This window comes from Ceratotherium simum, chromosome 24, assembly GCF_057802395.1.
Source record: "Ceratotherium simum simum isolate JZ-2026a chromosome 24, ASM5780239v1, whole genome shotgun sequence".
Taxonomy (NCBI): Eukaryota; Metazoa; Chordata; class Mammalia; order Perissodactyla; family Rhinocerotidae; genus Ceratotherium; species Ceratotherium simum.
Genome location: NC_141923.1, coordinates 6,616,251 through 6,638,117, shown reverse-complemented (window position 1 = coordinate 6,638,117; position 21,867 = coordinate 6,616,251). Strand labels below are relative to the sequence as shown.

Sequence of the window (21,867 nt, the reverse complement as noted above, 5' to 3'; positions counted from 1 at the left end):
TCACACTCAGACGGGTAAGGAGAAACAGCTTATGAAACGGAGGGAAGTCGTGGGTATTAGTTCAAAAATACTCCCTGGCCACCCCGAGCACATTTGTCGCTTTCCCTTGAGGGCGAGCTTCCGTATCCAGATTTTCACCCGCTCCGCTCCAACTCCAGCTCCTTGGGGTCAGCGCCTCCGACGGGGCTTCCCCCGGGTCTGGGAGGTTCCAGAGGCGTCCGAGTTCAGCCGTGCGCTCGGATTCAGCCTCGGGTTCAGCCGTGCACTTCATTTGTAGACACAGCCTCCCTGTGTCCCCGGGGCCCTCGTCACCTGCCCCGTGGGCCCCGCTGGGAGACCGCGGGTGCTCGGCGTGGACAGGCCAGGCAGGGGAAACCAGCTTTGGGGCATGGGGATTCCAGAGAGCGCTTTGGGGACAGTGGACATAGTACGAAAATTTGGAGGCTGGGATGAGGTTTCCAGGAAGGTTTTAGGGAGAAAGAAGGGGCCTGGGGCCGCGCGCAGAGAAACGCCGTTATTTGGAGGCGCCAAAGAGGACGGAACCAGCCTCAGACTTAGCGCCGCCGCCAGGCAGCCAGGGCCGAGGAAGCAGGGTTGCTAGGGACAACGCGTTCTGGGCGGAGCTGCTTCTGGGGTGGAGCTTGAGGGCTGAGGGCGGAGCCTGGGGAGGCGGGGAGAGGGCGGAGCCTGAGGGGGTCTGAGCCAGAAGCGGAGTTGTGATTGGTGGATACCGCACGCTCTGGGCGGGGCCTGGCGGGGGCCGTGTTGGGGTTGGGGCGGAGCCTTCGGAGGGGCGGGGCGGAGCGGGGGCGGGCCCTGAGAGCTGGAGCAGGAGGGGGAGACGTGGTTGGCGGGGACCGAGCGCCCTGGGAGGGGTCGTAGCCGGCGGGGGCGGAGCCGAGCGGGCGGGGGCGGCGCTGGGTCGCGCCGGGCCTGGGGCGGAGGCGGCGCGCGGCGCTGACAGCTGAGTCGGCTCGCGGCCTCCCGCCCCCTCGGTGCCCGGCCCCGACCCCGGCCCGGCCTGCCCCGGAGCCATGAGCCCCGGGCTGCTGCTGCTGCTCGGCAGCGCCGTCCTGGTCGCCTTCGGCCTCTGCTGCACCTTCGTGCACCGCGCTCGCAGCCGCTACGAGCACATCCCCGGGCCGCCGAGGCCCAGGTGAGCGGGGGGTGGGGGCGGGGGCCTGGATGGGGCGCTCGAATGGGGGGCCGGGGGACTGCATCCAAGCTGGCGTCGGGGCTGGGGGTCCAGCCTCGCCATTGCGCGCGGCCGCTTGGAGACGGTGGCCGGGAGAGGGGCGCTAACTATTCTTAGTAACAAATTACTCAGCCGCAGCCGCTGCTCGGCGCCCACCGCGCTCTGCTGGGCCCCTCAAACGTGATGGCAGCGACAACCCTGTTAGGTAGGCGCTATTGCTACCCCATCGTTCAGACGAGGAGACTGAGGCGCGCAGAGGCAAAGTCACCTGCCCAAGGTCACACAGTTGGTAAGCCTAGATTTAAACCCAGGTCAGCCTGGCTCTAAAGTGGGCGCTCTTAACTTTGGGACTTGGATGGGGTCACTCAACCTGGACTGGAACACATTGCATTTTGGTCACATTCCCCTTTGTTTGTATTTCTGTCCTGGTACATCCTTTTTGTCTTTTCCTTAGTACTTCCATTCCATCCTTGGCCCCCACCCCCACCCACCCTACCTGCCCATCACCAGCAGCTTACTTTTCTGAGGCTTAAATCAGATGTGTCGTTTCTCTGCTCCAAAGGCTTCCCATCACTTTAGAAGTAAATCTAATTCTAAATTAAGTCCTCTCCATGGCCAGCAAGGCCCCTGCTGAGCTCTCAGCACCCTTTCTGTACTGCTCTCTGCCCCCTGGCTTCCTCTCTGCTGCCCCGTCTTTCCGTACCACCCCCCAGCTGATTCCCTCCTCCAGGGCCTAGCTGTTCCCCATCCACCCTGTGTAAAGCCCACCCAGCCCCAAACTCCTTATGGGACCATCCCCCCTGAAGTTACCATCTTGTCACCTGTTGACTCTCTGTCTCCCCCTTTAGAATGTGAGCCCCTGGAGGGCAGGGATGCTGTGTGTTCACTTGTGTATCCCCAAAGCCTGGCACATTGCAGATGCTCAATAAATGTTTGATGAATGAATGAATAAACAATGGTATTAGACACACTTGTTAAAACCTCAGGACATGAACATTCTGGAAGGCACCCACCTCCAGCACAAGCCAGATGCCCTGGCGTTAGAAGCCTGAATCCCTATTTGGTGGGTTCGGGAAAGATCTCTGTGGCTGATGACATAGAGGCAACTGTTCTCCCGGCTGGTTCTTTGTCCTCCCAGGTGCCCTCTCCCACCTTGGGGTCTTCCTGATCCCTCTTCCCTTACTTAGCATCTCCATCTTCTGCTTCACCTAGATGATGATTCCCTGCAGCATTCCAGGCTTGGCTTAAATGCCCCCTCCTCAGGGAGGTCCCACCTGCTCCTATCCCTGTATATATTATGTTCATTTTATAAGCTCTAAGTCACCATAATGGTGATTGGGTAATTATTTGTGCAACCTCTTGTTAAGTGTGTGTCTATCCCATAGGCCTGTGTCTGTCTCGTTCACTGCTGTGTCCCCGACCTCTAGCACAGCAGCACCTGGGACATGTGTAGTAGATGCTCAATAAACAGTGATTCAAGGTGGATGCTGGAAATCTCCTACAAGTTCTGTTAGGTACACTGTCACCCTTTCAAAGCTTCAAATCAGCCATCAACAATTGGAATTGAATGAGTTTAGCGCTTGTTCCGACAGGTCCCATCAGGACTTGGCCTTCCTGTAAAACCTGGTGCTTCAAGCCTGCAGACCTGGTCCAGTCTTGGTGTCTTTTGTGTGTGTGTGTGTGAGGAAGATCAGCCCTGATCTAACATCCGTGCCAATCCTCTTCTTTTTGCTGAGGAAGATTGGCCCTGGGCTGACATCCGTGCCCATCTTCCTCCACTTTATGTGGGACGCCGCCACAGCATGGCCTGACAAGGGGTGTGTCGGTGCGCGCCGGGGATCCGAACCCAGGCCACCAGCAGTGGAGCGCACACACTTAACTGCTACACCACAGGGCCGGCCCAGTCTTGGTGTCTTGAGAAGGCAGAACTTAAATCAAGCCCCTCTCCCTACATCTCTTTTTTAAAAATGCATTTAAAAAATAAACTTATGTATGCCATAAGATTTACCCTTTTAAAGTGTCCAATTCAGTGCTTTTTAGTATAGTGATGGAGTTGTGCAACCATCACCACTGGTTCCAGAACATTTTCATCACCCCAACAAGAAATCTCATACCCATTAGCTGTCACTCGTCATCTCCCTCACCCCAGCCCTAGGCAACCACTAATCTGCTTTCTGTCTCTATAGATTTGCCTGTTCTGGACATTTCATGTAAATGGAATCATACAATATGTGGCCTTTTGTGTCTGGCTTCTTTCACTCAGCATAATGTTTTCAAGGACCATCCATGTCGTAGCATGTGTCCATATTTCTTTCCTTTTTATGCCTGAATCCTCCCCCAAATCTTACACCACAGAATCTACATATGACCTACAGGTGTGTGTGGGTGGGTGGAGGAGTGGGAGGAGGCTGAATATAATTATGGTTGGGCTCTTCATTCTGCGGAGGTGAACTGAACGATGCATGTGCAGAAAGATTTTGGATTAAAAATTGGTTGGTCAAATATAAAGCCGCACTAAATGAAAGTTCTGGAACTTCTTCTAGCACAAATCAGATGCTTTGGCGTTCAAAGCCTGGATCCTCAAACCATGATTGGAAACACCTTGGTAGACAGGAAACCCATGTATTGAGTCTCCAGTAATGGCATGTGCCCCTTGGTGCTTCACGGCTTTGCCAGCTTGTAGGCAAGGAACCCTCTGCCCTGCAAGAGGCATCTGCTGTGCTCCCCCACCCCCACCCTTCATCCTCCTTATTCTGCAGGAGTCACCAGGTTGCCCTCCCTGAATGCCACACCTCTATGTTCTTATTAGAGACAACATCCTACGGCAATCGTCCGTGTAGCAGCTGAAAACTCAGACCCCACGTTCAGATCCCACACAGACACTTGTAGCTTCTTTACTCTCTGTCATTGCTCTAAACTTCCTTATCAGCCCTCTCTCTCCTGATAGTGTAGGTTGAATGTAAACTTGACAATGAAAGTCTCTCTCTCCCAGTTTTTATTTTGGAGTAAGGTTTTCAAGTTTGACTCCTGGGCAGTGCTGGTTTTCTCTCCAGCTCCTACTTGCCAAGTTGCTGGATGCTTCCTGGTGGTGGTGGAGACCCATGGCTGGCTCTGTTGGGTGGTGCATCCCATGGACTTTGGGTGCCCAGCTGAGCACTCACCACCCCATCCCTTTGGCATGAGGCACAATCACGGCCCCTCATCCTCACTCCTAGTGGGTGGCCCACCCCTCAGCCATTTTGTGGGCTCCCTTCATCCCTCGGGGTGGCCCCACAGTGGGCACTCCAGATGAGCTCTGCTCATTACTCTCCAAGGCTTTCTCGGCCCACAGGAACCTTGAAAACTGCAGGTGCTGGGGACCCAGCAGGGGAGGGGGACTTTGCCTTCCCCTCTCTCCCTGGGCTGCTCTGCCCTATCCAGGCTACCACCAGGGGCGTGCCAGGTGGGCTTCTGTCCCGCCCTCCCCCCCGACCCAGTATGCTACCATCCCCTCATTCTGTCATCCCTTACCTGCGTATTTCTAACACCTGGTCTTCCCACTCTGCCTTCGGCTTCTCAGCGGCAGCGCCCCCTGCAGGAACTGGAAGGAACAAGTTTTAGTTCCCTTTCCTGCCTGGCAGTGGGGACCCCATGCCACTCCGTGCCCTTGGCCTCCTTGAGGTGTCACTCACCTTTCTCCTCAGGTGGCGGTTGACCCCAGTGGTTAGGGTAGAGGCTCTCAGACAGGCCTGGGAGGATGAGGAGGGTCCAGACTCTGTTCTCACTCAGGTGGCTCAAAACTGAGAACATTCCCCCAAAACGTACAGCTTTGGGGAGTGACCATGGGTACTAGACTGTTCTGGAAATGCAGCCAGTCGTGTGTGAGTCATGTACAGCCCATCTTTCTGCAGGTTGAGTAAGTTCAAGGCCGCTCACCTCGAGGGGGCCTCAGCCGCCTGGTGGCCACACTGCACTTCCCTCCCCAGCATTCGCTCTCCCCCTCTCCCAACAATCTCCCCTTCTCTTTAATCCCCATCACCTCCCCCTCCAACCACACTCTCAGCCTTTATTCTTGCCTCCTACTTCCCGGAGCAAATGGAACAGCCTGAGAGAACTTCCTTCCAGGGCTCTGGCCCACAGCTGCCCCCTTCCCTGCAGGGGCCCATGGGCCCTTCCGGCTGGGACAAGCCCCTGCTGCTCAGCAGGCCTGCCCAGCTGTGCCCCCGCTCTCCTACATCAGCAGTTTTCCTTCTCTTCTGCATCATTCCCATTTTTATATAATGTGCTCTAAAAAAAAAGCAACCCTTCTCTTCCCTCTCTCTTCCTTCCGTCTGCTGCCCCCATCTCTGCACCCCCACAGCAACCCCCCCCCGAGAAGCCTGCCTGTCTTTGGGCTCCCGTTCCTCCCTCCCGTTCTCTCTTGAACCCACCACCCCGTCGGGCTCGGGCCCCCACCTCTCCTCCCAACCTGCTTTGGTCAAGGTCCCCGTGACCTCCAGGGAGCTGAGCTCCTTGGTCAGCCCTTGGTCACCATCTTACCCGGCCCCCTCCCTCCTCCTTGTCCTGCTGTCTTCACAGGCTTCCCCCTCCACTCTCCCGGCTCTCCTCCAGCCACCCCGGCGTCTCCTGCTCACTCTCCTTGGTCTAATCCAGTCACTGGATTAAATGCCACCTCTCTGCTGAGGACTTTCGTGTTGACATCTCTGGCTGGAGCCCTCCCTTGAACCCCAGCTTCAAGTATCTACCTGCCTGCTCCCCTTCCATGTTAAATGGGCACCAAAAACCCAACAGGCCCAACAGGCCCAAAGCCAAGCTCCTGATTTAATCTGCTTGTCTCAGGTTGGACCCCAGAAGCCGGTCCTGAGACAAGAATTGAAGAGTAGTAGTTTATGGGTGTGACCCCGTGGGGTTGGGGATTGGAGAGAGAGAGAAGGTTAGAAAGGCAATCAAGCAAGTTTCCTCTGGGCAACTGAGTGCACGGCCCCCCCACCTCCAGGGAACTCTGGGACCGTGTGGAGCACATGCCCTGAGCTACCCAGCGGAGGAGCAGCTGGGGTCATTGGAGGGCTGCTCTGGGGGTGTGGGGCTGGAACTTCCCGCCTGCCCCTCCTGCGGCAGAGCAGAGAGCGCTGGGCAGCGTCTCGCATGCTGGCCTTTGGAGGTGTGCCCCCCCTGCACGGACAAGGACGGTGTCTGCTGCCCCCAGCAAGCCCCTTCTCGGTGCTCCTTGTCTTAGTAACTACCAGCTTCTTCCATCCTTCCAGCGGCTGAGGCCGAAAGCCCCAGGGTCGTCCTTGACACCTCTCACGCCCACCTTTGAACCTGCAGCAGGTCTGCTTGGCTCCACCTACAACATACATCCAGCATCTGACTTCTTCTCACCTCCGCTGGTCTGAGCCCCCATCACCTCTCACAGCTCCCTCAGTGGTGCCCCTGCCCCGAACCCACCCCGTTTACTCTCAGCATCATGACAATGAGAATGATCCATTTAAAACCCAAGTCAGATCCCATGTCTGCTCTGCTCCAAACCCTCCAGTGGCCCCCACTTCGTTGAGGTCAAAGCAAAAGTTTGGACAACAGCCCACAAGGCTTTACACGATCTGCCCCCACCTTGGTGACCCCATCCTATACCACGCTCCCCTCAAGCACTCTGCTACAGCCACACTGCCTTCTTGCTGTTCCTTGAACTTACCAAGCACATTCCCACCTCAGGACATTTGCACCTGCCATTCCCTCTGCCTGGAAGGCTCTTCCCCCAGATACCTGTGTGGCCTCGTCCCTTGCTTCCTGCAGCTCACATGTCACCTTCCTAGAGGGACATTCCCTGACCTGCTTGTATCAAATAGCCTCCATTCCCATCCCTGATCTTCTTACCCATCCCCCACTCTGATTTTTCTCCCATCACTCTCTGGCTTCATATTTATTTACTTATTTATCTACTCTCTGTCTCTCCTGGGAGAATATGAGTTTACTGATCCAGAAAATCTCAAGTGCAGTTTGTTGTCACCCATTCTGGATGCTGTAGTAAGTGAAGTGGAATGGAATAAAGTCATACAGGAGACAGAAGGTCATAAGTGCCCAGGGCGACACCCAGACAGGCCTGTTTCCAATCTGGTGCTCACAGCGCAGACTTAACATGACCAAACCATCTCCCCTGGTGAGAAGGACTGCGGGCACCCTGGTACCCGCTACACAGTGTGGGCCGGCCTCTGTTAATATTATATACACAGGGCTAATAACAGACCTACCTCAGGGCACTGTCGGTTGGGGTGAGGCTTAGCTGGGGGCCCAGCGACAGTGAATGTTTAGTGAATGTCTCAGGGTAATTCTGTGCAATATTATTGAGCCCTGTCCACGTGCCGGCCCTGACCTCCGCACCAGGGAGCCAGAGAAGAATAAACAATCTCCTCTCCAAGGAGGCCCCTGGAGCCAGGCAGACCTGGGTTTGCATCCTGCCTGGTGACCCTGAGCCAGTGCCGTCCCCTCCCCGTGCCTCAGTCCTCCCATCTGTGAAGGGGCCCAGTAACGCCAACCTCATGGGTCCTGTGGGGAAGGGAGCACTCTTCAGTAGTGACTTCCAGTGATCTTAATGTTTCCCGTTCCTTCTAGTTTCCTTCTGGGACACCTCCCCTACTTTTGGAAAAAGGACGAGGTTTGTGGCCGCGTGCTCCAAGATGTGTTTTTGGATTGGTGGGTCCTAACTTGTCATTTGTCGCCCTTCCCCAGTCCAGGTCCCTCACTGGGCAGCTCCCCACCCCCTGGTCCAGCACACACTCCCCACTCCCTGCCCAGGTCACTCCCATCCCCAGCAGTTCCTCCTGGAGAGGCAGACGCTTGACCTTAGACCAGCTGTCAGAAGGTCTCTGAGCCTCAGTTTCCTCATCTGTAAACTGGCCGGGGGTGACTAGACAACAGTCACTGTTTGGGGCAGTGCTTTACACCTTTCAAAGCATTTTCAAAGCTATGATATCGCCTGATGCCCAGCATGACCTTTTGGGGCAAAGGAGGCGTGTAGCAACCTTATTTCATGGATGTGGAAACTGAGGCCCAGTGGGGGACATGCCCCAGTAGTGAGTCAGCAGCAGGGCAGAGCATTGGCCCCCAGCCGTGTTGAGCCCCCTCCTGGGATGGGACCCCCTGTTCCTGCCGCTGCACCTGGGCTGATGATACTCACGTGGCTGCTGGTTGAGTGCATCCTTCGGTCCCTTTGGTTTCCAGGGCTAAGAAGTATGGACCCGTCGTGCGGGTCAACGTCTTCCACAAAACCTCAGTCATCATCACGAGCCCCGAGTCAGTGAAGGTAAGAAGCAGAGTGGTTTCACTGGGGAGAGCCCTCCCCTTTCCTGGAGTGGGCCGTGAAACTCAGCCCCAGGGACTGTGGGAGAGATGTTCCCGAGTCACGGCATTTGGGCTGGTTTCCCAAGGATCCAGAAGGGAATGGCATCTTTCTCTCTAACCACCCACCGTTTGGGGGGCTGTACAAGCAGGGCAGTTCGATGTGGGCAGTGAGGGGGGACTTTGCTATCAGAACCATTGGGTTGGGAGTTCTGCCCAGCTGGCGCACACACGTGTAGCTAGTTCACCTCTCTTAGCCTCAGTTTCTTCATCTGAGAAGTGGGATTATAACCCCTCTCTCTCAGGGTTATGATGAGAATTAAATATTGTTCAATTTATTTAACGAAGTGTCAAAAGATACTTAAACAGTGTTTACTGTGGGCCATGCGCTTTTCCATGTATTCCACAATTATTAACCCATTTCATCCTCATAGGGGTAGGGGCTCTTATGAGTCCCCATTTTAGAGATGAGGAAACTGAGACAGGCTGCATTAACTGGTCTGTAATGTGTGCAGGACAGTGTCTGCCATGTAGGTACTAAGAATGGCCATCAGAACATCTACTTTAGAGTTGCCAGAATTGGGCTCAAATCTGGGCTCTGCCACCAACTGACTGTGGGACCTTGGACAAGTTTCTTCACCACTCTGGGCCTCAGTTTTCTCATCTGTAAAATAGGGATGATGCCTCTCTTACAGATGGGTGTAAGAATGGAGCTGAAATAATGTCTGTGAGCCATCTAGCCCAGGCCCGGCACACGGCAGTTGCTCAATAAATGATGGTGCAATTATTCTCACTCAGCTGATGGGTACTCAGCTGATGTGTGGGGGTGATTCTCTGCATGGAGGGTGGCTGTGGTGACACTAAGTGGGGTAAAATACAACTTAGTGTCCAGATCAGGAGACAAATTGAACAACCATGTTGTCTCTAACAGGTTGTTAAAAATCATTTTTTTTAAGTTTAATTTCAAATACAGACATAGTTTAAGACATTTTGAAGCATGCCACCAAAAAAGCATGCACAAAGACCTTCATGATGCTCAATGAGAAAAGAAGTTGAAGGATATGTATTAACATGATGAATTACATTAATATTCAAGTGTTAAACCGACCTTGCATTCCTGGTCATAATACAGTTCTCTCATGGATACATAGGTACATGAATACAATTTGCTCATCTTTTGTTAAGGATTTTTATTTCTGTATTTATTCTTTTCCTATAATGCCTTTGTCTGGTTTTAGTATCAGGTTAATAGGCCTCATAAGATGAGTTGGGAAATGTTCCCTTTCTTCTATTTTCTGAAAGAATTTGTATAGGAGTGGTGTTATTTCTTCCTTTAATATTTGATAGAATTCACCAGTGAAACCGTCTGGGCCTGGCATTTTCTTTGAAGGAAGTGTTTTTTGTTTTGTTTTAATTACACATTCGATTTCTTTAATCGATAGATAGCCATTCAGATTTTCTATTTTTTTCTTCAGTTTGTTAATTTGTGTCTTTCAAGGAATTTATCCGTTTCATCTAAATTGTTGAAATTATTGGTATCAAGTTGTCCACAATATTTATTATCTTTTTAATGTCTACTGGATCTGTGGTGATGTCCTTTCTTTCATTCCTGAAGATAGTAATTTGGATTTTCTCTTATTTTCTTGATCAGCCTAGCAAGAGGTTTATAAATTTTATTCATCTTTTCGAAGACCCAGCTTTTGGTTTCATTGGTTTTCTGTTTGTCCATTTTCTGTTTTATGATTTGCGCTCTTCAATATCCTTCCTATATTCACTTTGGGTTTAATTTGTCTTTGTCCTAATTTTTTAAGGTGAGAGTTTAGACAATTGATTTTAGACTTTGTGTCTTTTCTAATATAAGCATTTAAAGCTATATATTTCCCTGTAAGCACTGTTGTTGTTAGTGCCATCCAGTCAATTCTGACTCTTACTGCCCCTGTGTCCAGCAGAGCGGAACCCTGCCCAGTCTTTTTGTGCCATCCTCTTCTCGTCCAGCGCTGTATCAGACAATGCTCTGCTGCTGTTCATGGGGTTTTCATGGCCAGTGTTTTCAGAAGTAGGTAGCTGGGTCCTTCTTCCTAGTCTGTCTTAGTCTGGAAACTCCACTGAAACCTGTCCACCATGGGGGACCCTGCTGGTATTTGAAATCCCAGTGGCACAGCTTCCAGCATCACAGCAACACGCAGCCACCACAGTATGACAACCGACAGATGGGTGATGTGGGTCCCTGACTGGGAGACAAGCCCAGGCCGCAGCAGTGAGAGGGCTGACTCTTAACTGCTAGACCACCAGGGTTGGCTCTGTAGCACTACTTGAGCACAAATTTACCACAAATTTCGATATGTTGTGCTTTTATTTTCATTCAGTTCAAAATATTTTCTAACTTTCCTTGTGATTTCTTCTTTGAACCATGGATTATTTAGATGTGTGTTATTCAACATACATTCAAAATATTCTAAATATTGTGGGATTTTCCAGATATTTTTCTGTTATTGGTTTCTAATTTAATTATGTAAGGTCAGAGAAAATACTCTTCATAATTTCAATCCTTTTAAATTCATTGAAGCTTGTTTTATGACCTAGCATTTGGTCTATCTTTGTGAATGTTCATGAGCACTTAAAAAGAATGTATGTTCTGTAATTTTTGAATGGAGTGTTCTAGAAATGTCGGTTAGGTCAAGTTGATTGACAGTGTCATTCAACTCTTCTAAATCCTTACTGACTTTCTGTCTACTTGTTCTAGCAATTGCTGGGAGAGGGATGTTGAATTCTCCAACCACAATCTTGGATTTTTCTATTTCTACTTTCAGTTCTATCAATTTTGCTTTGTGTATTTTGAAGTTCTACTATTACATGTGTACCATATAGGATTGTTAGGTCTTTGTGATGAAATGATCCCTTTATCTTTAGAAATGTCCCCTTTATCCCCGGTAATATTCCATTTCCTAAAGTGTATTTCGTCTGGTATTATGTAGCCACTCCAGCTGTCTTACGCTTAACTGTCGTAAGCATTAAACTTAACGCTTAACGTATGATGCAATGCATCATACGTTGCATGATGTATCTTCTCTATCCTTTTGCTTTTAAACTATCTGGATTTTTATATTTAAGGAGGGTTTCTTGTAGATAACATATAGTTGGGTCTTGCTGTTTTATACAGTCTGACAATCTCTGCCTTTTCATCGAAGTGCTCAGGTCCTTTACATTTAATGTAATTATTGATATAGCTAGCTTTAAATCTAGCATGCTGTTATTTGTTTTCTCTTTGTCCTATCTGTTGTTTGTTCCCTCTTCCTCCTTTCCTGCCTTCTTTTGGATTGAGTATGTTTTAGTATTCCATTTATCTCCACGTGGCTTATTAGCTCTACTTTCTCTCTCTCTTAGTGGTTGTGCTAGGGTTTATAGTATATCTTTAATTTATATCAATCTATCTTCAAATAATATTATACCACTTCATCTCTGTCTCCTTTAAAATTTTCTCTTTATCACTGCTTTCAGGAATTTGATTATGCTCTGCCTTGGGGTCCTTGTTTTTGTGTTAATTCTATGTAGGATTCTTTGAACTTGTTGGATATGTGGGTTCCTTCAGCATATTTGTAATATTTGTAATAAATGTGTTAACATCCTTGTCTGCAAATTCCATCATCCCTGTTATTTCTGGGCCTGGTTATAGGTCAGATTTTCATGCTCTTTGGCATGTCTGGTGATTTTACACTGAACACTGGACATTGTGAACTGCACATTGTTGAGTGCTTGATGTTGTTTTATTCCTTTCAAGAGTGCTGGAGTTCATGCCGGCAGATGGTAAAGTTACCTGCAGATCAGTTCGATCCTTTCCAGATTTGCTTTAAGGCTTTTGTAGGGTTGATATAGAGTAGAGTTTTACTCTAGAGCTAGATTAGCCCCACTATTAAGGAATGACCCTTCTGGGGCCACTAATAAAGGCCTTGTGTCTGAGGGTTAACTCTGGCCAGTGGGGACTTGAACAATTCTTGACTTATGCTTTGAGAATTGTTCAGCCAGTAGTTCTTCTTTTCTCAGAAGTTATTTTTACCCAGTCTTGTGGACTTTCGCTCTACATGTGCACGGGTTGGTAGTCATCCAAAGACACAAGGGATCCCTACGCAGATTTCTGCCCAGGAGCTCTTTCTATGCGTAGTTCCCTCCTCTAGTGTCCTCTGCCCTACAAATTCTAGCCTCCTCTGGCCTGCCTGGCCTCTGATCTCTGTCTCATCAGTTTGGAAGGGCTGCTGGGCTATATTTGAGTTTCTTCTTTTAGTCCTTTGTCCTGAGTTTGCCTCTGGGCAGAGATGGAGTAATCCCAGGTCGTAGGGCTCACATCGTCGTTTTCCTTTTCCTTTGCTTGGGATTCACAGTTTTGCTCTGCCTGTTGTTGAGTGTCTGAAAACAGATATTTCATACATTTTGCCTATTTTTCTGGTTGTTTATGGCAGAAGGGCAAGTCCCTAGCACTTATGCCTTCACGGGCGGAAGTGTGCTGTCAGTGTGGGCAGTCACGGAAGGCAGCAAAGAGCTGGGGGTGCCCTGTGCACCCCTCATGTCCCACAGACCAGCTCGCTGGATCATCAAAGGATCCCCAGCCCTGGGAACAACAGGCCGTGTAGACCCTTGGCTGTGTGCACACCTGGTCAGAGCCTGTTCCACCTCAGTGTAGGGGCTCCTCAGTTCCGGTTGGGAAGGGCTGATGCGGACCTTGGACCACTCAAGGATGTTTGAGAGGGGCCTGGGAGGCGGGCCTTTACTGTCATAGTCTTTTTGCAGGAGACAAAACCTGCGAGAGTGGAGTAGTGATGGAACTTGGTTTACAAGTGACAGTGTTTGGGGTGGGTGGGGTCCCCGAGATGTGACTCATGACCAAAGTCAGCCACTTCTGGGGTTTCCTTTCAGCTGAAAAATTGTTATGAGACCCCTGGGAGCTAAGCTCACAGACACCAGGAGCCCCTGGGTTAGTGTACAGTAGAGATAGCGCTGTAGTGCCTCCCAGTGCCCACAGGATGAAGCTCAGCACCCCACAGGACGGGCCTCTGGGATCTGGCCCCGCGGGATCTGGCCCCCGCTGCCCCACTCCACGCACCTCTGCCTGAAGGCACTGTGTGCCCTGGGCTTCCCCTGCCTGGAACTCAGCCTTCTCCCTCCTCCTCCCCCAGCACACTGCCTGGATCCAAGTCCTATGTCCACCATTGACCGTGTGCATGACCTCAGGCCAGTTTTAAATCCACTTCTTCGTTCAGATGTAAGAAGAGCGTAAAGATGTCACCCACATCTTCGGGTTTATCGTTAAATGAGCGACAGGATGCTGATGCCATCTGGCATTTATAGAGCATCAGCTGTGTGCCAGGCGCTATTCTGAGCACTGTTCAGAGCAACCCTGCCAGCCAGGCACTCTTCTTATCCCCGTCTCATAAGAGGAGGAAGCTGAGGGGCACAGGACATGACTAACTTGCCCAGGGTCACAGAATTAGCAGGTGGTGGAGAGAGCATATTGAGCCCAGATTCAAAGTCAAGCCAGCTGACTCCACAGCCCAAGCCGTTAACCCCTGGGCTATACAGCCTCAGGAGCTGTTAGCTAATGTTCCTGCGGCTACCATTCAGCTCTTGGTAAGGCAAGATGACGCTTCCTCTGGGAAGCCTTCCTTGACTTCCGTGGCTGGGTTGCACGAACAACACTGAATCTGTGCCAAGTGTCTCTCCTGTGTCCCAGAAGCTCTCCCTCTGGGGCTTCTGGTGAGGCAACCCCCCTGCACCACTCTCCAGCTGTGCGGCCACAGGAAAATCACTTCACTCACTCCCTGTGCCCTGCTTTCCTCATCCCCGAACAGGATGCTATTGCTGGGAGACAGGACTTCGGGAGGATTGGGTGAGGTCATACCTATGAAGTGTTCACACCACAGCTGGGTGTGATTATTTGCTCAGCATGGGGTGATTATTTGGGGCATGTTTCACAAGAATCAAGAAAACTGCTGAGTCCTTTGCAGCCCGTCACGGGTACACGGGCTCATGTTGGTTTTTTGGGGATATCTAGAAGTTCCTGATGTCAACCAAGTACAACAAGGACTCCAAGATGTACCACGCACTCCAGACTGTGTTTGGCGAGAGGTAAGGCACGAGGAGGGGGCTGGGTGGGAGGGCAGGAAAGCCTGAGGCTGCTAGCAGAGGGCCCAAGGGGCCCAGAGAGTTGGGTGTCACATTAAGGCCTGAGGCCCTGGCTTCCAGGCACACAACAGGTGCCCCATCTGTGTGGCCACGCTCTTGTCTCTTGTCGTTAGAAAGTTCCTTCTCCTCTTTCCCCTCCGGATGGCAGGTGGGAACGCGGGGGTTACTGAGGTTGGGGTGCATGGATCTCCCCGTTTCTTTTTAATTTACTTTTTATCATGGTAAAATTCACAACCATAAAATTCACCACCTTAACCACGTGGGAGGTACAATTTGGTGGCATTTGGTACATTCACAGTGTGGTGCAACCATCACCACTGTCTAGTTCCAGAACATTTCCATCACCCGAAGTGACCCTGTACCCATCAAGCAGTCAGTCCCCATTCCCTCACCCAGCTTCTCACGTCAAGCATTTGTCCCGTGCAGACTGTTTGGCCAAGGCTTGGTGTCCGAATGTGACTACGAGCGCTGGCACAAGCAGCGGAGAGTCATGGATCTGGCCTTCAGCCGGAGGTGAGTGCGGCCGGAGGTGGTGGGCCTTGGGAAAGGAGGTCTTCATCGGAGGGGGCCTGGCCCAGGCTGAAGGGGGAGAGGAATGAGGGCATGAGGCGTCAGAGAGAGAGCGAGACAGGCGGGCTGGTGGGATGTCACGGAGAGAGAGGTCCCCACGGGGTTTGCGAGCATCAAGGGCTGATTGACAACAATGCCTGGAGGGGTGGAGTCCCTCTACCCCTAGCAGCTCCCTTGGCTCAGACCTCATCTCTCCTCATCTGGGCTTTTTATTTTATTTATTATAGTTTTCATTTTGGGGTAGCATTTTATTTTTTAAATAACTGTTTTATTGAGATATGATTCACATACCATACAATTCACCTATTTTAAAGGGTACAATTCAATGGTTTTTAGTTTATTCACAGCATTGTACAGCCATCTCCACAGTTGATTTTAGAACATTTTCATCACCCCAAAAAGCAGTCACTCCCCATTTCCTCTCAATGGCCCCAGCTCCTGGAAACCACTAATTTACTTCGTGTCTCTATGGATTTTCATATTCTGGACATTTCCAGACAAATGGAATCATACAATATGTGGTCTTTTGTGCCTGGCTTCTTTCACTTGGCATAATGTTTTCAAAGGTTCATTCATTACAGCAGGTGTCAGAACTTCATTCCTGTTTATTGCCAAATAAAATTCCACTGAATGGACATACCACATTGTGTTTATCCATTCATCAGTTGATGGACATCTGGCTTGTTTCTACTTTTTGGCTATTGTGAGTAATGCTGCTATGAACATTTGGGTACAAGTTTTTGTGTGGACGTATGTTTTCATGTCTCTTGGGTGTATAACTAGGGGCGGGATTGCTGGGTCGTATGCTGACTCTATGTTTAACATTTTGAGGAAGGTAATCTTTTATTTTGACACAATTTCTTTTTTTGTGTGTGTGAGGAAGATCAGCCCTGAGCTAACATCCATGCTAATCCTCCTCTTTTTGCTGAGGAAGACCAGCTCTGAGCTAACATCTATTGCCAATCCTCCTCCTTTTTTTCCCCCAAAGCCCCAGTAGATAGTTCTATGTCATAGTTGCAAATCCTTCTAGTTGCTGTATGTGGGACGCGGCCTCAGCATGGCTGGAGAAGCGGTGCGTCAGTGCGCGCCCGGGATCCGAACCCGGGCTGCCAGTAGCGGAGCACGCGCACTTAACTGCTAAGCCATGGGGCCGGCCCTCTATGATTTAAAAATGTGTGACTGATATATGAATATATAGACTTAACCGCTAAGCCATAGGGCCAGCCCGACACAGTTTCAAATTTGTATAAAAATTGCCAGAATAGTCTAAGAGACTCCTGTATATCTTTTACCCAGATTCACTTGTTGTTTATTGTTTAAATCACCATTTGCTTTATCATTTCTTCTCTATGTGTACATATAAATATATTTATCGTTCTCTCTCTGTGTGGGTATATACATATATTTATATTGTTTATGTAGTGCATATTTTTTCAACCATTTGAGAGTAAGTTGGGGACATTGTGATCCCTTCCCTAAAATACTTCCATGTGTATTTCCTGAGAACAAGGACGTCCTCTTACATGACTATAGTTCAGTTATCAAAATCAGGAAATTTAAGATTAACCCAATATTGTTATCTAATCTAAACTCCATATTTGAATTTTGTCATTTGTGCAATTATGGCTGTTTTTTTTCCTTGTCTAGGATCCAACCCAGGTTCATGTGTTATAGTTAGTTACCACATCTCCTTAGCCTCCTTCACTCTAGAATAGTTCTCAGTCCTTTCTCTTGGCCTTAAAACTTTTAAAAATTACAGGCCAGTTTTGTAGAATGTCCTTCAATTTGAGTTTGTTTGCTGTTTCTGCATGATTACACTCAGGTCATGCCTTTTTGGCGGGAATGGCATAGAAGTGATTTTGTGTCCCCCTCTGGGCATTGTATTAGGAGGCACATGCTGTCAATTTGTCCCATTGCTGGAGACATTAACTCTGCTCAGGTGGTTGAGGCAGTGTCCTCAGGTTTCTCCACCGTGAAGTTACTATTTGATAGGTAATCTGTAAGCGACTGTGTAAACGTCCCTGCCTGAACTTTCATCGCAGCCTCCTCCTGGCCTCCCTGCCTCCTGTCTCCCTCCTCCTCCAATGCATCCGCCACAGTGCCCTGGAGAGATCTTGCTGAAACTCATATCCGACCACATCACTCCCCTGTCCTGAAGCCTTCAATGGCTCCCTATCATCTGAAAGAAAGATGAAGGTCAGACCCCACCCACCCCCCATCTGGCCCCTAGACCCCTCCAGCCTTGGCACCCTCTCTCCTCCACCTTTCTGGAACCACTGTGCTCTTTCTAGCATCTCTGCCTTTGTTCCTGCTGCTTCCTCTGCCCTCTGTGCTTCCCCGGGGAATTCCCGTGCCTCCTTTTATATCCAGCTAAGATGGCGCTGCCTGGGGGAGGTGTTCCCTGATCCTCCGAGGCCAAATTCGTGCCTCTGTCACAGCTCCCGTCACACCCACTGAGTGATTCTCATTCAGTCTGCCTCCTTCCATAGACCACAGGTCCCTGAAAGCAGAAGACACCCCCTCTTGCTGGACTCCTGCGTCCAGCAGAGCACCAGGCCCTTCACAGCCCTTCAGTGAATGAATTCATGAGTGAATAAATGAATTGGAATAGTCTTAGTTTTCCTGAAAAGTTACTGGAAGTGAGAATGAGAAGGAATAGGCTGGAGAGAGGCATTTATTGAATAACTACTTATTGCACCAAGAGCCGGGGTTACAAGGACCAGCTGAACTCACGTGGTCCCCACCCTTGGGAAGCTTTGAGGTTGTTGGAGGATGTGGACTCTATCCAGATGACTGCCCACAGCACTCATGACAAATACCAGTGTCACTGTCGAGGCGAACCCTCTCCAGCACACAGGACCTCGCGTTTGAACAGCACTTTACATTTTATTAAGTGCTTTCATAGAGATTTTATTTAAAAAATTTTTTAATTGTGGTAAGGGACACATAACATAAAACTTACCATCTTGCCCATTTTTAGGTGTGCAGTTCAGTGGTATTAAGTAAAGGCACATTGTTGTGCAGCCATCACCGGGCATTTATATTCTTTAGTCTCACAGTAAGACAGTCATCTAAGAGATGACTATTTCATTGCAAATGCAAAATTCACAAAGTTGTGTGAAAGCAGCTTTGGAGATGCCTGTAAGTGTTTACAAAAGTGTTATTGATCTTCGGTGAATCCTAATCCACTAATGAGGGAAAAAACAGGAACCACTGGTGAGTTCCCTCTCCAGCCGTTATCCACACAGAACATCATTATGTACTTTCAATAAAATTGTGAGAGTAAGTTGCCAGTTTCTGCTTGTCTAGATATTACTTTTATTGAAAGACCTTGGTCCCAACCATTTCCTTGAAAGACAGGGGGGCTGGGATTTTACTGTACCACTAATGTTCCAGCCCAAATTGTGTATCTGCAATAGCTGCAAGAGATTCAGTGTTGATGTGACAACCAACTGTGTGCTGTCCAAATAGTCAACTTGAATGTAATTTTTTAAAAAAGACAACTACAAATAGTCTTGCAAATAAATATATTCTTGCAAACCATGTAAGTGTTATGAAGAAAAAGTCGAGGGTGTTATGGGAGCATATACTGGGCTTACCTGGGGCTCAAGAGACATTTCCCTGAGGAAGTGGCATTTGAGTGTCCACCTGGAGAGTGGGCAGGTGTTAAGGTGCTCATGGGGCATAGGGATGGAGGGTGGGAGAGAGGAGAGCTCCAGGCAGAGGGGACAGCATGTGCAAAGGCCCTGAGATGGAAAGGAGCATTGTGCGTTGCAGGAACTAAAAGGCCATCGTAACAGGAAGGCCACACTGCAGGTGGGAGCGAGGAGGGGGCACACTCTGCCTCCCAGGACCAAGTGAGGATTTTTGCCTCTCTCTTAAGAGTGACAGGGTGCTTCAAAGCGTTTTAGGTTGGAAAGGAAGCGGATCAGAGTGGTGCTTTCAGTAGAGACCTGGGCCACAGAGGATAAGATATGCAGCTGGCCAGGGGTGGGGCAGCAGGGAACATGAGGATGCAGGTGGCAGGGGGCGGTGCGTGGAGCATGCTAGAGCCAGGAAGCCACAGCAGGGCTGGTGGATGGGCAATGAAGAGCTGATTTTCTTTCCTAATTAAAAAATTACTTCTTGGGGGCTGGCCCTATGGCATAGTGGTTAAGTCCGGCACGCTCTGCTTCGACGGCCCAGGTTCAGAGGATCAGATCCCAGGTGTGGACCTACACCACTTGTCAGCCATGCTGTGGCTGTGACCCACGTACACAAAATAGAGGAAGATTGGCACAGATGTTAGGTCAGTGCTAATCTTCCTCAAGCAAAAAAAAAAAACAAAAAAAAAAGTAAGACTGGCAACAGATGTTAGCTCAGAGCGAATCTTCCTCAGCAAAAAAAGAAAAAAATTACTTTTTTTCCTCTTCTCCCATTCTCTGTTTTTATTATTTTAAAAAACTTCTTATTTGGAAATAATTTCAAATTTCTAGATAAGTTCTAAGAATAAGAATAAGAGAAAGAACACCCCTATACCCTTTACCCAGATTGTAACATTAAAAATTACTTTTAATTACAAAAGCAGCATTTTCTCTTAGTAAAAATTCAGAAATATGTAATGTGCAAAGTGGCAGTCTCCCCACTTCCCAATCCCTCAGAGTTGCCATTTTGGTGAGTTTGGAGGGCATCCTTCCATACCTCTTTCTAATCTCTGTGCCTGGAAGAGGAGCCAGGTAGTTGCCCTGGGGCGGGGAGCACTGTGGATTGGGAGCTCTGGGTCTGAAGACTCATTTCCACGTAGAGTTGGGCACTGTGCTTGTTCAAGGACAGGGAGTGAAATGGGAAAACAAAAGGCTGCAGACAGTGGCCCGGGCAGGGCAGGTAAGGAGAGTGGACAGAGCAAGCAGAGAGGTGGGAGGGGAACCGGGGTGGCCCTGTCACGGACTCTAGGGGGCCCTGGAGGCCTTTTTCCCTTCCTGCCCACTGTTGTCTGGAGTTTCTACACCGCCACATCCCCTTGAGGTCAGAGTTGAGGGGCCCAGTGGCAGACAGAGGACCCATGGAAACAGTAAGACGAAGGCAAAGGGTCAGTGTCCATCCTGGGTGGAGGGGAGTGGTGAAACCCCGGGGCTTAGTTTGATTCCAGCAGCCCCAAGCTGGGCCTCGAGGGGAGGCCAGAAAGGCTGGGAGGGGCCCCCACTCCCCCACTCTGCACACTGGCCTCCCTCCGGAGAGGGGGCGCGGGCTGGCCGCAGACCTGGGCTGGTCCCGGTGGCCGCTGATGCATGCGCTGTCTCCCCAGCTCCTTGGTCAGCTTGATGGAAACGTTCAATGAGAAAGCCGAGCAGCTGGTGGAGATTCTGGAAGCCAAGGCGGACGGGCAGACCCCGGTGTCCATGCAGGATATGCTGACCTGCACCACCATGGACATCCTGGCCAAGGTGATGGGCGGGGCGGGGCCCGGGGGCGGGCCGGGCACACGCACAGGGGGCTCTCCCTCCCTCTTCCCCTTCACTGCTTCCCTCCCTCCCTCCCTCCCGCTCCGCCGCGGAGCAGCAGCCGCTTCTCTGGGCTGGGAGCTTCAAATCTCCTTGAATATTCAAAACAACCTAGTGTGAGATGGGAGCCACTGACTCCTGCTCTAGAAGCGTCCATCAGAGGTGTGGGGACTGGCCTGTGGCTGGCCAGTGGCAGAAGCAGGGCTGGATCTCAGGTCGGCCTGACTCCCAGCCCAAAGCGCCCCTCCCCCTGGCGTCCTCCCGTGAGATGTGGCTTGGCTTTTCTCCCTGGCGGTCTCAGCAGGGGCCCAGATAACCCCAAACCCAGATAAAGGCAGGGCAGGCAGCTGGCATGTAGGGACAGCGAGTGAAGAGTCGTCGTCATCCCACAATCCACTGGGAAGCTGGGTGTGGGATGGACACCCAAGGAAGGCTGAATTTCAGGGGAAATGCATCTTGTCGAGGAAAGAAGTCAAGGTTTGTCGAGTGGTTACTAACGTGCTACTTAATCCTCACCACATTGCCAGGGGTGGAATTATGATCGGTCGTTGTGAGGAGTTGATGACGTGATGCACGTAAACCCTGAGTCCAGGGCCTGGGTCTCCAGACCCTGCCCTGGGTCTTTGTCCTCCCATCCCCCAGGTATGACCTCGCCCTCCTCTCTCCCCCAGGCAGCTTTTGGGATGGAGACCAGCATGCTGCTGGGTGCCCAGAAACCTCTGTCCCGGAAGGTGAAACTGATCCTGGAGGGTATCAGCGCCTCTCGCAACACTCTGGCGAAGGTACTGCCTCAGCACCCCCTTGGCAACCAACCACCACAGCTTGCGTTGTCCTTATTTGCTGGAGCACCTCCTCCAGTGGTTTTTTTCAGAATGGGTTTTGAGTTCTGGTGTGTGTGAATCAGTTAGGATTTGCATACATCGCCTAAAGTAGAGGCTCAAAATCAAAGTGGTTTAAGTAAGTTAGGAGTTAATCTTTCATGTAAAATGATCCCAAAGCAGGCAATCTAGCGTGGCTGTGATGGCTCCACAATGTCAGATGTTCCTGGATTTTTTGGTCTTTCTGTTCCACTGTCTCCAGCACATCACCTCATTGTTATAAGATGGTTGCTGCAGCTCCAGCTGTCACCCACTT

The 21,867-nt window shown here is 50.3% G+C and overlaps 1 protein-coding gene across 2 annotated transcripts in view; it reads left to right on the top strand.

Moving 5' to 3' along the window:
* Positions 1-1,034: 1,034 nt before the first annotated feature.
* CYP46A1 (cytochrome P450 family 46 subfamily A member 1) overlaps positions 1,035-21,867 on the top strand; it is a 31,631-nt gene continuing 10,798 nt past the window's right edge. The window contains exons 1-8 of one of the 2 annotated variants that reach the window (XM_087447743.1): positions 1,035-1,156; positions 7,784-7,864; positions 8,393-8,474; positions 12,551-12,598; positions 14,553-14,626; positions 15,110-15,196; positions 20,538-20,676; positions 21,405-21,515. In XM_087447743.1, the coding sequence (XP_087303869.1) occupies positions 1,035-1,156; positions 7,784-7,864; positions 8,393-8,474; positions 12,551-12,598; positions 14,553-14,626; positions 15,110-15,196; positions 20,538-20,676; positions 21,405-21,515 (744 nt within the window). The remainder of the gene's footprint in view (positions 1,157-7,783; positions 7,865-8,392; positions 8,475-12,550; positions 12,599-14,552; positions 14,627-15,109; positions 15,197-20,537; positions 20,677-21,404; positions 21,516-21,867) is intronic. The other variant, XM_004434252.3, reaches the window with a different exon arrangement.